At 58.0% G+C, this 15,757-nt stretch overlaps 1 protein-coding gene across 1 annotated transcript; it reads right to left on the bottom strand.

Annotated features, from left to right (window-relative positions):
- Nucleotides 1-5,686: 5,686 nt before the first annotated feature.
- On the bottom strand, nucleotides 5,687-15,757 carry CACNG6 (calcium voltage-gated channel auxiliary subunit gamma 6). The gene is made up of 4 exons (XM_081118349.1): nucleotides 13,831-15,757; nucleotides 10,032-10,106; nucleotides 9,021-9,158; nucleotides 5,687-6,392 (listed from the first exon to the last, which is right to left on the bottom strand). Exons 1-4 carry the CDS (start codon nucleotides 14,156-14,158, stop codon nucleotides 6,154-6,156), a joined length of 780 nt encoding a protein of 259 aa, XP_080974475.1. The 5' UTR covers nucleotides 14,159-15,757; the 3' UTR covers nucleotides 5,687-6,153.

Consider the following 15,757-nt stretch of genomic DNA (forward strand, 5'->3'; position numbering starts at 1 on the left):
AAATATGTCGGTACCCTGGCTGGGTGGCTCAGCTGGTTGGAGTGTGTGTGCCCCCCCCCCCCGAAAGGCTGAGGGTTCAATCCCTGGTTGGGGTGTGTGCGGGAGGCAACTGAGGGATTTCTCTCTCTCTCTCCCTCTCTCTAAAATTAATAAACATATCCTGGGATAAGAAGTATTTTTAAAAAAAGGGAATTGAATCATGTCACTAAACTATGGGGGAAACCAAGGCAGAGACCACCTCCGACAGCTGCGTCCCGCACTGACTCCGTGCAGACCCCTGTCCCGCCTGTTTCTTCGTGTCATTACTCAGACCAGCTGTGCCTCCCGCCGGCGGCTGGTCCCAAGTCCAGGCCCACAGCCTTGCACGGAGGAAAGGGGCTTTTATTTCCTGGGTCCGTTTAGAAAAAGACGTTAGCGGCTACCTTTGGAAGATGCTAGAAGCCAACTCCCAAAAGTCTTAAACACAGAACCAAAAAAAACCCACAAAAAACTCCAGTGTTTATCCCGCCTTTCATTACAACCTGCGCTGCAGGACAGCCGGATAGTGGGGGGGACTGAGTTCCTGCTCCTACAGTTACTACGACAAATACCCAAAGAAGGCGCCTCCGGGCCCATCTCAGCCGGCGCCCGCCCGCCGCAGGGATGACAGAGGAGCCGTTAGTGTCTGTCCGCCAGAGACTCGCAGCGCCCGGCAGACCAAGCACCAGAGAGGCAGGGGAGGTCGGGCGGTGTCACTCAGGACATTGCTTTCCCAGTCTTACCCATAACAGTGGCAGAACCGAGCCGCCGGCCCACCCCGGACCAGAGCTCGGCTGACTTTTCCCGGAAAGCGGCAGAGAGGAACGTTCCCGCCTCCGTGGGCCGCGGAGTCCACTCAGCTCCGCGGGCTGGGGCTGGCGTGTGGACAAGCAGGTGCAGCTGTGCTCTAGTGACACGTCATTTACGAGCACAAGCGGTGGACCGTGCTGGCCAGCCCCTGCTCGAGAACAGTGCTTTTCAAATTTTTTTATGTCTTTATTGATTTCAGAGAGAGGAAAGGAGAGGGAGACAGGTAGAAACATCAATGATGAGAGTCATTGATCGGCTGCCTCCTGCGCGCCCCCTGCTGGGGATGGAGCCCACAACCCGGGCCTGTGCCCTGACCGGGAATCGAACCCTGATCACCTGGATCCTAGGTCCATGCTCAACCGCTGAGCCACGCCAGCCGGGCAAGAACAGTGCTTTTTGAAATCTGAACAAATTTACAAATAAGAATTGAATTAGCTGTAGCGGGTGGCTCCTCTGATTAGGGCATCATCCGGATATGCCAAGGTTGCGGGTTCGATCCCCAGTATGGGCCGGGCAGGAGGCAGCCGATCCATGCTTGGCTCTCACATCGATGTTTCTCTTTCTCTCTCCTTCTCCCTTCCTCTCTCTCTAAAAATCAATAAAAATTCTTTAGAAAAGAAAGAACTTCAAGACGGTGACCTTGGAGCATTAAGCCCAAACACAGGGTCCCTGTGTGAGTGGGAGGTCCTGTTGGCACTGGGCGGGTGCCCCTGGACCCGGTGTGTTTGCACTCGTTTCACCCAGAAGCTCCCAGGAGTGGCACCTCTGAGGGAGCGTCCCTTGCTCCCCCCTTCTCAGCAGCCCCAGGTTGTCAAGGTCGCCTCCGGAAGGGGGGAGGCGGGGTGAAGTCTCCGTTCCCTTTGCCACAGAAGTCATTCTCTCTAAAACTTGGGAGTTCTCCGACCATCTGTCTCACCATGTGGAGGAAGCCAGTCTTTCCCGAGAAACGCGAGGGTGACTCAGGCAGCACCAGGGAAAGGAGCCCAGTGACAGTGCCAACAGTGTTTGGGGTTTTTTTTCTAGCTTCTAATTGCTTCCAAATCTCTGCCTCCCTTCTCTCCTTGCAGCTTTCTTGTTCCCTCATTCTCCTCACCCTCAGTGCCAGAAACAAAAGAAAACCAAACCCCAGAAGTCCTTTGAGTCTAAGTTAGTCCGAGAAGGGGGTTTGGTTTTGGTCAAACCGCCATGACAAGTATTTGATGACTAAAACTGATGACTCTAACAAATTATTTATGGACATCCATTCCGGTATTCACCCTCCTTAAATTAGGATAGTAAGTCTTTGATTTTTTAAAATATGTTTTTATTGATTTCAGAGAGAGGAAGGGAGAGGGGGAGCCCGAAACCCAGGCCTGTGCTCTGACTGGGAATCGAACCCGAGCTCTCCTGGATCCTAGGTCGATGCTCAACCACTGAGCCACGCCGGCCAGGCTAAGCCTTTGATTTTAATAACACGATTGCCGACCGTTTATTTTCTGAAATCACCAAAACCGTAACAAGTGTAGTCCAGGTTTGTTTGTTTTTAACCACGTGGGACATGCCAAGAAGAGGCCAGCAACCACGGGAAGACGAGAGTCCTTGTTTTTCAGGCTGTTTGGATATAAGTTGTGGGTTGTGTGAAGTCGGGAAGATTTCTTAAAATCCCTGGAACTCCACATCCTCATCACAGACAGACAGCTAACTGTGGTCAGCAGTGAGACAGACGTGAGCAGAGCAAGGACGAGGGGCCAGGTGCAGGAGGTACCAGACAACTGTAGGGTGGGACCTCACCCCCAGGGCGGCCTTTCCCCCCCAGCACATCGCTGGTCACGGGGTTTGGACCCTCTGACCTCCCCTCCCCGGAGATAACATCTAGGCCTCAGTTGTTTCAGCCCCAGGCCCAGAAAAGCAGCAAAACCACACCAGTGACCCCATGGCTGACCCCTGGACCAGCTGCAGTGGCTAATGGCCCTCTGCCCTGGCGCTGGCCAGTCGGTGGAGACACCCTGAAAGGACACACCTGGAAGCTGCTGAATATTCTATTGAGATCCCCCACCCCGACCTCCCTTAAAATCTCCACCCTTAAACCCTGAGGACAGAGGGCCCAGTGAGCTCCCCCTCCTCTTTCCCAGCCCCCTGGGCGGGTCACCTTCCCCTTCCCCGATTCTAAGCTCCAAGGGCCCTTCCTTTGCCTCTATAACCTGCTTCATCGGCCCATTTCTTCTATGAATCACTCCTTCTATCCCTGTAATTTTCCAAATAAATGTTCTCTTATCGCTCGAGTCTTGGCTCTGAATTCTCTCCCAGCCAGAACCCAAGTACCGAGGATGCCGAACCCAGGTCCGGTCCGACCCCAACATCTAACACCTGGTGCACCCCAGCGCCGACAACAATAGGGTTGCTGTGGGCACTGTGACCGATGGCCCGAGGATTCCCAGGACATGGACATGTCAGGGCTAAAGCTGAGACTGTCCCGGCACGGAGGAGCAGTGGGTCACCCTAGCTGTAAGCACACCCACTGTAAGGATGCGGACGCGATCATTACAGTGATTAGGAAAACAATCCTCCCCCCACCCATCACACCCGCCTCGCAGGCTTCATTCTTCACCTGTGCCCTTGGGGGGCCCCTAAGGCAAGCCCCATGACCCTTCCAGCCTCTTAGGTACAATGACTTACCGTCACTGTTGTGGATTTTTATTTCTATTTTTTTAGTCACGTGGCAAAGGGAAAAATAGCCTCGGCTCAGTCGTTGAACTGCTTTTGGCTGCGCTGGGCTTGGTCAGCTGCTTCTTTAGCGCCGCACCTGCGGCCTCTGTGCTCCCCCCCCCCCTCCAGGCTGCAGTCCTCTCCCGGCGGTTAGCTCTCCAGGCCTGCTGGTCACCCAGGGCCACCCCCGGGCGTCCCCCCGACGGTCAGCCTCTCGCTGCAGGGCTCACCTGCCACCCCCAGGGGGCGCTCCTTGAAAGGCTATAAGAGGCCTGGTTCATTCATAGCCTCTCCCCCCCTCCCCCTCTGTCTTCCTCTCCCCCTCCCTCCCTCTGTCTTTCTCTCCCCCTCCCTCTGTCTTTCTCTCTCTCCCACCCCCTCTCTCCTCTCTCCAGCTGGTCCCTGTTGGCCACCATGGTCTTCCCCCAACGCTTAATGTTCTTATTAAACCCCCTGGGCTGCAACCTTGACCCCGTGCTTCTCGGGCCCTGCACCTCACCCCACGTTGAGTCCTGACTGGTCCACTTGAGGCGCCCCCTCCCTGAAGCTGGAAGTGGGAACCCTCGCCCTCCCCACACTCCCACGTTGGGGAGTCTGAGTGGAGTATGTGGGTCACTCTTTTGACTCTTGCAGCCTCTCCGCAAGTCTGAACTTATGTTCCAAAAAGCTTTCAAAGTGTATGTAGAAAGGAGAGGGTGGGGGTGGGAGGCGTCCAGAAGCTTCGACGTGAGTACAGCGGGGCAGCTACGACACAGTCGAGGGGAGGGGAGGTGCAGCTCCGGGAACGCAGGCGGTGAGATCCTAACGCCTATGCAGGGGCCAGGCGGGGACTCGGGGGGTCACCTTGTAAATACAGAATTGTCTCACTGCTGTGCTGTGTGCCTGCAACTAATGTAAAATAATATTAAATGTCACCTATAACTGAAAATTTAAAAATTATTTAGCCTCTGCTCCCTCCGCCCACTGCTGAGAAGTCCCCGAAGACCCCGGTAGGAAAGAGGGTGCAGAGGGGAGACCCTGCTGGACAAAGGGCCCTTTCCCGTGACCACAGCCCCCCCCCCCCAACATCTCTCTGGAGTTCCCTGAGCTGGCTTCAGACAAAATGAAGTCCCAAAAAAACTGCTGCTGGTCCCTGTTCCTGGTACTTATCTCGGTTTATAATTACACGCTCGTTAGTGTGATTATGTGATTAGTGTGTTCCCATCTCGGGGCTCTCAGCGCATCGGGGGACCCCTTTCTCTCCGCTGCATGTGGAGCCCTAAGTGCCCCTCGGTGGTAAACTAACAGCGGGCCGATGGAGCTGTGCCCGGCCGGCCTGCGGGGCTTCGCCCAAGGGCTCTAGGAGGTACAGGGAGGAAGAAAGGGGGGCCCGGGGAGGGCGAGCGAGTTCTCCGGCGTGAAAGGGGGACCCGGGTGTTCGGGGCCCAGCTCCCAGCCCGCCTGGCGCAGCCTCCGTGCAGCTCTCCCCGCGGTGCTCGGTGCTCGGTTCGGTGCAGAGCGCAGGCGGGGACGGCGCTGCCGGGGCGCCGGGGCCACCAAGGAAGGGCTACCCCGCGTTTCCTGGGTGACCTCATGTGAATTTGATTTCCTCGGTAAAGACCCTCATCTCCAAATAAAGCCACATTCTGCCCTGGCCGGGTGGTTCAGTCGCTTAGAGCAGACACGCCTACGCTGTGGGCTGGATCCCCGGTCCCTGCACAGGCCGGGCTGCGGGCTCCATCCCGGCAGGGGGCGTGCAGGAGACTGCAGATCAGTGACTCTCATCATTGATGTTTCTCTCTCTCTCCCTCTCCCTTCCTGTCTCTCTGAAATCAATAAAGACATATTTTTTAACAACAACAACAAAAAAAATCAATCAGTGAGTGCATAAATAAGTAGAACAACAAATCCATGTCTCCCCCCACCAAAGTCAATAAATAAAAAATTAAAACAAATAAGGTCACGTTCCGCGGTCCAGGGGGTGAGGACCCAACATATACTTTTGGAAAGAACACATTCAACCCATAAGAAGGTTTTTGTTCTAAACTTTAGAATTTTCTATCACTCTCTGTGGGACCATGGACATGTGGCTTCGGGGACTGATAAGTAGCATGTAGCATGTTTCTGGGGAGCAGGGGAGCCACTCTACCCCGGAATGCGCAATCCCATCACAAGTGGACTCCACACCAAAGCTGTGACATTTCCAAACCTTTAATTCCAAACGGACCACAGTGAGGTCAGGCCCAGACATCCTCCCCTCCCGCTCCCCTATGTCTCCAAATTTTGGATTTGTCAAAAGAAGCCCCCCCACAATGAATGCATCCAGATCTCAGAAACGAGTAGGTCCAACTCCCCCCCAACACCCCCTGACCTCATCCCCCCATCCCTAGTTACCCCATCAGGTCCCCACTAGCCTTCCCTGGGGACCCTCGTTGGCCAAAAGCCTCTCACTACCCCATCCCCAAGCGACCCAAATTCAGCCACCGAGGAAAACGTATTTACAGAGGGAAAAGATCGGGGCACGAGACACAGGTCTGTGCGAACAACGTGGACCCCGGAGCAAGGAGAACAGTCTCTCCAGGACATGGGGCAAAAGGTTTTGAGGGGACGGGGTAAAGAAGGCGGCTTTGGAAGGAGCTTAGAGGAAGCACAATGGTGCCTCTAGGGGGCCCTGTGGCCCTGCTTGGGACAGAGTGAGCCCCAGGGCCAGGGCGGCAGCGTGAGCAGGAGGAAGCAGCTGCCCACCAGCAGCAGGACCAGGCTGGCACCCACGCAGCAGCCCAGCGACCAGGAGTACTCATAGGTCAGGGCGGGCGCCGGGGGGGGCTCGGGGCTGGCCGTCTGCAGCAGGGCTCGCACGGAGTGCCGGAACACCTCCACGCTGACCAGGAGCAGCAGGCCTGCGGGACAGGGACGGGGGAGCGCTCAGGCCGGGCCCCCAGCTGGGCTCTCCGTGTCCCCTCCAATGCACCCACCACACGCTTCCCAGACAAGAAACCCGGGGCACCCCCAGGCACCCTCTCATTCGCTCATTCATCCACCACCTACTTATTAAACACCTGTGCTGTAGCAGGTGCGATTTGGGCAGCTGGACAGAAAGAAGGAACAGTGACTGTCAGAGGCAGAAAGGAGAATGGTGGGTGCCCGGGGTGGGGGGGAAGGAGTGGGAGTTGGTGTTTAATGGGGACAGAGTTTCAGCTTGGGAAGGCTGAAAGGTCCTGGAGATGGCCCTGGCCGGGTAGCTCAGTTGGTTAGAGTGTTGTCCCGATACACCAAAGGTTGCAGGTTTGCTCCCTGGTCAGGGCACAGACAAGAGTCAACCAATGGATAAACAAGTGGAACCACAAATCCATGTTTCTCTCTCTTCCTTCCTCTCTCTCTCTTTCTCTAAAATCAATTTTTTTTTTAAAAAAAAGAGAAACTCTAAAAAAAAAACCACAATGTATACCTTACATTTATGCAATTTCTACTCGTCAATCACACCTCAGTAAAGTTGAAAAAAAAAAATAGTGATGGTGGATCACAAAATAAAAAGAAAGGCAGTCAAGCTGTAATGCAATTTGATTTTTAAAAAGAAAGAAAAAGAGAAGAAAAATTAGAAACAAGGCAAAGACCCTGACCCCATGGAGCTTCTATTCTACTTGGGGAGACAGGTGGTAAGCAACGCCTGCGGGAGACAGTGAGAAAGTATAAATAACGAAGCAGGCAGGTGGGGTGGGAGCGGTGACAGAGTGACCGAAACTAGGCTTCTGCCCATGGCAGCCCTTCAGAAATCGAGACTTAATTTGCCAGACCTTCTGATTTTTCAAGAAGAGGCAGAATTTTTTTATTGACCTGAAGCCAGGGCTAGGATTTTTAAGTGGTTATGACGTGCATGGGAATTCAACCAACTTTAAGTACTGGCTCAGAGGACTCTACACACTCCCGCCAGCCCACGCACGGTCAGGGCCTCACTAGCCTGCGGCTGCCAGGTTGCAACCTCCGAAGCAAACATGAGAAGACAAGGTAATTTCAGAGTGATGCCTGCTGGGGAGGAGATAAAAACAGGGCGATCGGAAGGGACGTGACATCCAGGGTGGAGCAAGGACTTTAAATAGTGGTGTCAGGAAAAACATTTCAGCTGAATGAAGGCTGATAAGAGGCCGGCCACACACAAAATTGAGCGACGGCTACTCCATGCAGAAGGAACGGCGGCGTGAGGGCCTGTGGTGGGGTGGGTACAGTGAGTCTGGGGAAAAGAAGGGAGGTCGCTGTGTCCAGAGCAAAGGGCGTGGGGAGGGGGAGAGTGGTGGGCAGGGGGAGTGCAGAGGTGGGCGGGCGTCAGGTCACATAGGACCCTCTGATGGTCACCCACGGTCATGGACCCTAGCTGCCTCCCCTCTCTGATCCCGGAGCCTGGCCCCAACCTCAGTCCCTGACCCTCTCCGGTTCCCCCAGGTTCCCCCACGTGTTTTAATCAGGGCCCTGGAGAGTGCAGCCTGGAGTCTGTGCCATGGTTCAATAGCCTCTCTTGAGCCCTCTGTGGCCCCATGTGGTTCAGCAACCGGGAGCGGGAGGTGGAAAAACACCTGGAGGAGGGGGAGACACTGTCCAGTCTCCCTCATTCCTTTGCTAGTTCATGCATCTTGCATTCATTCAACACATCTTAAATGAGCTCTCATTATGAAATATATGCATGAGGCTAACAAAGGCCCTGTGCTCCCGGTGCTTCAGCCCAGGAGAGATGGACCATAGTCAGGTACATGCATTGTTGTGGGCTGACTGGCATCCTATATTTGGAGATAGGATCTTTAAAGAAACAAAATTAGGTCTTTAGGATGGGCTCTAATCCAATATAACTGCTGCCCTTAGGAGGAGAGCAGGACACAGACAGGCACAGAGGGAGGACCGTGTGAGGACACAGGGAGGAAAGGGTCGGCTACAAGCCAAGGAGAGAGGCCTCAGGAGGAACCGTCCTGCCAGCGCCTTGAGCTTCCAGCCCCCAGGACTGGGAGGTGATACATTTCTGTTGTTTGAGACACCCAGCCTGTGGCGCACCCTTCTGTCCACGTCAGAAAACACCTGATCCACTGAGGGCGACATTTCACAGGATGCAGCATTTTTTGGGACCCTCATCTCCAAGGATGCAACAGTCCTTGCAGACCCCCCAGGTCCAAATTTAAGAGTGCTTGGAGACCCTCCAATCCCCAGCCAACAGCAGGGCTTAGCATTCTCATATTCGAGCCTGCTACTAGCCCTTGTGCTTCCCAGCATGCAACAGTGTTTGGAGACCTCTCAACCTCCCAGCATGCAACAGTGTTTGGAGACCTCTCAACCTCCCAGCATGCAACAGTGCTTGGGGACCTCTCAACCTCCCAGCATGCAACGGTTCTTGTAGACCATACCTCCCAGCATGCAACAGGGCTTAGGGATCTCACCTCCCAGCATGCAACGGTGCTTGTAGACCATACCTCCCAGCATGCAACAGTGCTTGGGGATCCCACCTCCCGGCCTGCAGCGTCCTCAGTCTCCAGGCTCCCAGCCCTCACCCGAGAGGCCGAAGCAGACCGCTCCAACTCGGACCAGGAACTCGGCGCCCTTGCTGAGCACCATGATGATGCAGAGGCACCCCAGGGCCATGACCGTCAGGCCCAGCACCGCTATCACCGCAGCCGCCAGATTCAGCTCTGCGGGGGGGGGAGTGGAGAACATGGGACGCAGGGAGGGGGCGAACTCCCCGGTGGGGACCCAGAACCAGGAAAATGGGAGATTCACGACTACAGAAGAGTTTTCCAGTCCAATACTTCACTTACACTATTGAGGGAACTAAGACTCAGACGGGACCGATTATTTGCCTAAAGTCACACAGCAAAGGGGACAGAGCCAGCCCTAGAAGGAGATGGGAACTACCAGTGATTACTTATGATCTGGCCCCCGTCTGTTTGCAGGTGAGGAAGCTGAGGCGTGAGCAGGTGGGTGACTGTGGGGAGGTGTGTTACAGTGGAATCACCCAATCCGAATGCCCCCGCCACTTCCCAGCTGGGGGATTCTGGTAAGGCCACACACGGAGCCCCTCTGAGCCCCAGTTTTCTCCTCTAGAAAATCAGGGTCAAGTTCCCTATTGGATCAGGCTGTTGGGAGGACTGGAAGTCACCTGTGTAAGGTGCCAGTGCAGCACCTGGCACCCAGCAGGTGCTCCAGACATGGGCACTACGACTCTTACGATCCCAGAGGAGCGCAGTGACTTGTCCACACTCGCTGAACATCAGGACAACAGAGGCCCTGGCCGGTGTGGCTCAGTTGGTTAAGCATCGTTCCCAGCACCAAAAGGTTGCTGGTTCAACTCCCACTCAGGGCACACGCCTGGATTGGGGGCTCGATCCCTAGTGGGGGGTGCAGGAGGCATCCCGTCGCTGACTCTCTCTCATCGTTGATGTTTCTGTCTCTCTCGCCCTTTCCCTTCCTCTCTCTGAAATCAGTAGAAACATGTTTAAAAAGAACTCCTCCAACACAGTCAGCATATCCCCACCCCACCCCACCGCAGGGCGCAAAGTTCTCACCTTTCTTTGTGGTTCTCTGGAAGATGTGCGCATTCTCCCCCGTGGTGAAGAATTTAAAATAGGTGCAGTTGGCTTCTGTGGGAGCAGGAGAGAGAGAAATAAGGCAGGGAGGCCAGGGAGGACCCTAGTGTAAGTTCAGTACTGGGCAGTAAACGTAGCTCACAGCCACCTAAAAATACGGAGAGCATCCCTCATAGACGAGAAAGATGATGCTCAGTAAAAGCCACCTGCTGTCACACAGTTTACCCAGGAGCTGGGAGTCCAATGTGGAGCTTTTTTAAATTGATTTTTTAGAGAGAGAGGGAGGGAGAGGGAGAGAGGGAGAGAAACATTGATTGGCTTCCTCCTGCGTGCCCCTTACTGGGAATTCGAGCCTGAAACCCAGGCATGTGCCCTGACTGAGAATCGAACCAGCAACCTTTCGGGGCACAGGACAACACCCCAACCCACTGAGCCACACCGGCCAGGGGCCAATGCAGAGCTGTGCATGGGCTATTGGCCCCTCGGGGGACTCTGATTCTTCCTATTAAGTGAGATAATAGTCTCTTTCTTGGCCCCATCACCTGAGTTTGCTGAGAGTCAAGCGAGGTTAGAAATGGGTATATCACTTTATTCAGCAAAAGGACACCAAGATCCAGGCAACAGAAGGCTAACAGGAGACATTCTTATGTCAGAGGGAAGTCTGGGGGACACAAAGGACTCCTGCAGGTGGGCAGGAAAAGAGAGGCAGCCCACTGAACACGGGCGCAGGATGTGAACGGGCGAGTCACCGCAGAGGGAGCCGGGGCTGCTCGCGGGCCGGCAGAAATGCAACTCAGATCGGCAGGGAGGTGCCACTTACGAGCAAGGAGGTTGGCAAACACGAGGAGCAAGTGGCTTGGCAGGTATCGGGGTTTGGAGGGTGGGCGGACACAGCTGGGAGGGTGAGCTGGTGCAGCCACGCTGGTTTTATCAGCTCCAAAGATCCTGCGTTTCCACCCACGTCAAGGTGAGACCCTCCACCAGCAGAAAAATTACGACTCGCCGCGGGCTCAGGTGATGGTTAGCATTTTTCAGCAATAGAGTCTTTTTAAATTAAGGCTCGTACATTTTTTAGACACAGTGCAATTGCACACTTAATGGGCTACGGTGCAGCACAAGCATAGCTTTTGCGGGTGTGGGAAACCAACACGCTCGTGTGCCTGGCTTTAGTGCGGAGGCCTGGGCTGGACCATGGCATCTCCCAGGGGTGCCTGTGCTCGTCCTTTTGGAAGACAGACCCTGACAGACTTTAAGAAATGAAGTATGTTTATACCCTATAACCAGCGATTTTACTTCTGGGGAAACACGCAGACAAAATCCATAAGCAGGAGCGTCTACATTTACAATAACAGGGAGTCAGAAGACTATCAGAAAGCAACCTACAGAGATTTGAGAAAAAATAAAAATAAAAACCAGACCCTGGCCGGGTAGTTCAGTTGGTTAGGGCGTTGTCCCGATACGCCAAGGCTGCAGGCTCGGTCCCTGGTCGGGGCATGTACAAGACTCAGCCAGTGATACATCACTAAGTGGGACAACAAATCTCTCTCTCTTCCTCTCTCTAAAATGAATTTTTTAAAAACAGGAAAAATCTAGAGCATGATGTAATTTATGTAAATTAAGACACCTACAGATATAAAATAACACTATATATTTTCCAAGTGAAAAGACATATCCATGGCTGCATATCAAACACATTAAAGAGATGAGTCAGGAAGAAATGAAATAAAAGAATAACTTAAGTGGAGCACAAGGAGGACCTTGCAAAGGCTGGTCATGAGCATGATTCATCCCACTCTGTGTACTTGAGGTCCAAGAAACCCGAAGCTTAAAACGCCCACCCGCCCACCCACTTTCCAAACTGCATTGTAAAGCCAGAACTTCCTGCAGAATTCACTCGCTAATTCTGCAGCTGGGGAAACTGAGGTGGGGAAAGGGAGGAGAGAGGTAGAGAGTGGGGGGGCGGGGGGAGAACCGGGAGAGGGGCCGGGCAGCCTGGGGAAGTGGGAAGGAACTTTCCAAACGGAAGAACGTGGCAGGAATATGAATATGAGGTGCTTACGCAGCACCTGTTCTGGGGACTTCACGTGCATTAACGCGTTAATCCACAGAGCAACCCTGTGCGTAGTTATCATCATCCCCATTCTACAGAAGAGAAAGAGCAGAGGGTAAACTGAGTCAGGTGAGGTGGGAGTCCACCTGGTGGCCTGCGGGAAGCAGGAGGGCGTGAGATGTCCCATCAGGAGCAGTGACAGACCTCACGGTTCATGTGGCAGAGAGGACCCTACCGCAGCAATCACTGGGGGGAACTGGGGGGTCCCACCGAGGAGCCCTAGTGCGGTATCTTCTGGGACAGTGTGAGGTGCCTCGCATCCCATCTTGGCCACTAATAATCTAGGGCATCTTGTCTCTGACCCTAAACGATATGCTGCATCCCATTTGGAAAATAAAACCAATAAATACATTTTTAAAAAGTTTTTTAAGAGAGATGTGAGGGGAGGGACCCCATCATATGCAGCCGGGTGGGGTGGGACATTCCACCCCCCCTCCCCAGGCCATGAGGAGAACATTTCCCAGGGAACAAGGAAGGGGGGGCTGCCCTGGGGTGCTGGGAGGTGTGTGGTGAGAATCAGTAGGTGGGAACAGGCATGGATTCTACTTGGGGGTGGGGGTCAAGGCAGTCTGTCTCCCAGGGCCCCAGGATGGGGTGCAGGCTGTCTCAGGAGTGGGAAGAGCCAGCTGACACCAGGAACCGGGGCTCTCTCTGTCTCTCTAGGGCACAGGCTGTGAGTGGGCATGGGCATGGGCATGGGCACAGGCTGTCTCAGGGCTGTGGGTGTTTCTGGGGGACGCTGCAGGCTGTCTCAGGGCACCAGCTGCATCTGGAGTCTCAGGCTGGGTGTCGGGGCCCAGGCCATGTGAGGAGGCGCAAGGTTCCTCCAGGCTGTCTGTGGGGAGACAGGTGGTCTGGGGACACAAATGCCTGGGACACAGGCTGCACCGGGGCACAGGAGCTTAGGAGGCGACAGGATGGTGTGAGGCACAGGCTGTTCTGGGGGAAGGGGTGGTCTGTGGGTACAGGCTGGTTTGGGGGTACAGGCTGGCCTGGGGCACAGGCTACTGTGGGGTACAGACTTTCTCTACAGGGTTTATGCCTGAAGCCAAGGCCGTTGGGGAGCCCTGGGTGATGTGGGTTGGGGCTGTTCCTGAGGGTGCAAGCTCGCTCCCTGGGGCGCGCGCGGGCTCTCCCTGGGGCGCGCGCGGGCTCTCCCTGGGGCGCGCGCGGGCTCGGTCCCTGGGGCGCGCGCGGGCTCTCCCTGGGGCGCGTGGGCTCTCCCTGGGGTGCGCGCGGGCTCGGTCCCTGGGGCGCGCGCGGGCTCTCCCTGGGGCGCGCGCGGGCTCTCCCTGGGGCGCACTCGGGTCCTCCCTGGGGCGCGCGCGGGCTCTCCCTGGGGCGCGCGCGGGCTCTCCCTGGGGCGCACTCGGGTCCTCCCTGGGGCGCGCGCGGGCTCTCCCTGGGGCGCGCGCGGGTCCTCCCTGGGGCGCGCGCGGGCTCGGTCCCTGGGGCGCGCTCGGGTCCTCCCTGGGGCGCACTCGGGCTCTCCCTGGGGCGCGCGGGCTCGGTCCCTGGGGCGCGCTCGGGTCCTCCCTGGGGCGCGCGCGGGCTCTCCCTGGGGCGCACTCGGGCTCTCCCTGGGGCGCGCGGGCTCTCCTGGGGCCCAGTTCCCCCACCCGGGCTCCCGCGCCGCCGGGCCGCCCCCCCCCCCCCCGGGCGCCTCACCTCCGGGCAGCTGGGCGGGGCCGCACGTCCGCCGGCCCGCGGGCACGCCCTCCTGCCACAGCCTCTTGACGCACAGCTTCCAGAGCCCCAGGTAGGCGGCGTCGCACACGGCGCTGCCGTTGGCCTTGGCGGTGTTGAGCTCCACCCAGAACTCGGTGCCCACGGCCAGCACGGCCAGCGTGGCGCCCACGGCGGTCAGCAGCAGCACCAGCTTGACCTTGCCCTCCCGCTCCGGCGACAGCCCGGGCTGGCGCTGCCCGTCGCCCCGCCGGGCGGCCGCCCCGCGCCTCCGGTCCTCCTCTTGCATCAGGAAGTTCGACCACATCATCGCGGCGGCCGACCGGCGGGGCGGCGCGGGCGGGCCGGGGCGGGGCGGGCGGGGCGCCCGGGGTCTCCAAGGGGCGGGGGGCTGTGGCCACTGGACTATAAGAAAAGCAATTGCTCAATCTCCCTGGGACTTCAAACGGGGGGCCAAGGGCGCCTCTGGGCCTCAGAAGAGAGAAAAAAACAAGGCACCCCCCACCCCCGCGGGGGGCCCTCTGAGGCTCAGGAAAGGGCCCGAGTTTCCACGGAAACTCAGCCAAGACGACGGGGCCCAGGCGAAAATCAAGGTGCCGCTGAGGAGACCTGAGTGCCACCCGAAGCTCCGAGGGGCTGCTCTGCGCCCCCCCAGGCTCAGAGCTCGGGGTACCCGGGAGAGGAAGCCGAGCTCCTCCGTGTGTTTGAGAGGAGGCACCTCCCGGCTTCTTTGGGCCTCAGAATCTGGGGAGGGAGGAGCTGGGTCCCCTCTGGGTTTAGGAGGGAGATCAGAACTCCTTCCGGGTCTCGGAGAGGCTGTAGGACCCCCCAAAATGCACCGAAGGGAGCAGCAGAGTTCTGGCTGGGGTTCAGGAAAGAGGGGCTGGGGACCCGCTGGAATCCAGAGAGGGGCCTCGACCAGAGTCTGCACTGGGCTGAGAGGGGGGACCGGAGCCCAGAGAAGGGGGCTGGGCGCTCCCGGGGCTCAGGAGGGGGACCTGGGGTCCCCACTTGGGCTCAGAGAGGGGACCGGAGTCCCGAGAAGGGGACTGAGCGCTCCCGGGGCTCAGGAGGGGGGCCTGGGGTCCCCACTGGGGCTCAGAGAGGGGACCGGAGTCCCGAGAAGGGGGCCGAGCGCTCCCGGGGCTCGGGAGGGGGACCTGGGGTCCCCACTTGGGCTCAGAGAGGGGACCGGAGTCCCGAGAAGGGGGCTGAGCGCTCCCGGGGCTCAGGAGGGGGACCTGGGGTCCCCACTGGGGCTCAGAGAGGGGACCGGAGTCCCGAGAAGGGGGCCGAGCGCTCCCGGGGCTCGGGAGGGGGACCTGGGGTCCCCACTGGGGCTCAGAGAGGGGACCGGAGTCCCGAGAAGGGGGCTGAGCGCTCCCGGGGCTCAGGAGGGGGACCTGGGGTCCCCACTGGGGCTCAGAGAGGGGACCGGAGTCCCGAGAAGGGGGCCGAGCGCTCCCGGGGCTCGGGAGGGGGACCTGGGGTCCCCACTGGGGCTCAGAGAGGGGACCGGAGTCCCGAGAAGGGGGCCGAGCGCTCCCCGGGCTCGGGAGGGGGGCCTGGGGCCCCCCTGGGGCTCAGATGGGCGGGCTGTGCCCCGCGCTGCGGCTCAGGAAATGGGGCCAGAGCCTCCCCCGTCCACGGAACGGCGGGGACCCGGAAGGGACTCGTGTCCCCTCGGTCGCCGGGCTCCCCCCCGGGCTCCCAGGGCCTGCCGCGCCGCGAGGGCTCCAGGCTCCGCTCCAGGCCGGGGCCTCCCGCGGCCCCCCACCCCCGGGCGCTGCGCAGGGCCCCGCTCTCCCTCCTGCCTGGGCGCCGCCCCGGCGCCGCGATCCTCCGGCCGTGGGCTCCGCACGCCGCCCGCCAGGCTCCGGACCCGCTGCGCCCGCCGCGGCCTCGCCCC

This window comes from Miniopterus schreibersii (genome assembly GCF_964146895.1).
Source record: "Miniopterus schreibersii genome assembly, chromosome: 18".
Classification (NCBI taxonomy): Eukaryota; Metazoa; Chordata; class Mammalia; order Chiroptera; family Miniopteridae; genus Miniopterus; species Miniopterus schreibersii.

Coding starts and splice junctions, on each gene's coding strand:
- CACNG6 (XM_081118349.1), bottom strand. CDS start 14,158: ATGATGTGGTCGAACTTCCTGATGCAAGAGGAGGACCGGAGGCGCGGG. Junction 9,159..10,031: donor CCAGAGAACCACAAAGAAAG/GTGAGAACTTTG, acceptor CCCCCCCCGCAG/AGCTGAATCTGGCGGCTGCG. Junction 6,393..9,020: donor GGTCTGCTTCGGCCTCTCGG/GTGAGGGCTGGG, acceptor CCTGTCCCGCAG/GCCTGCTGCTCCTGGTCAGC.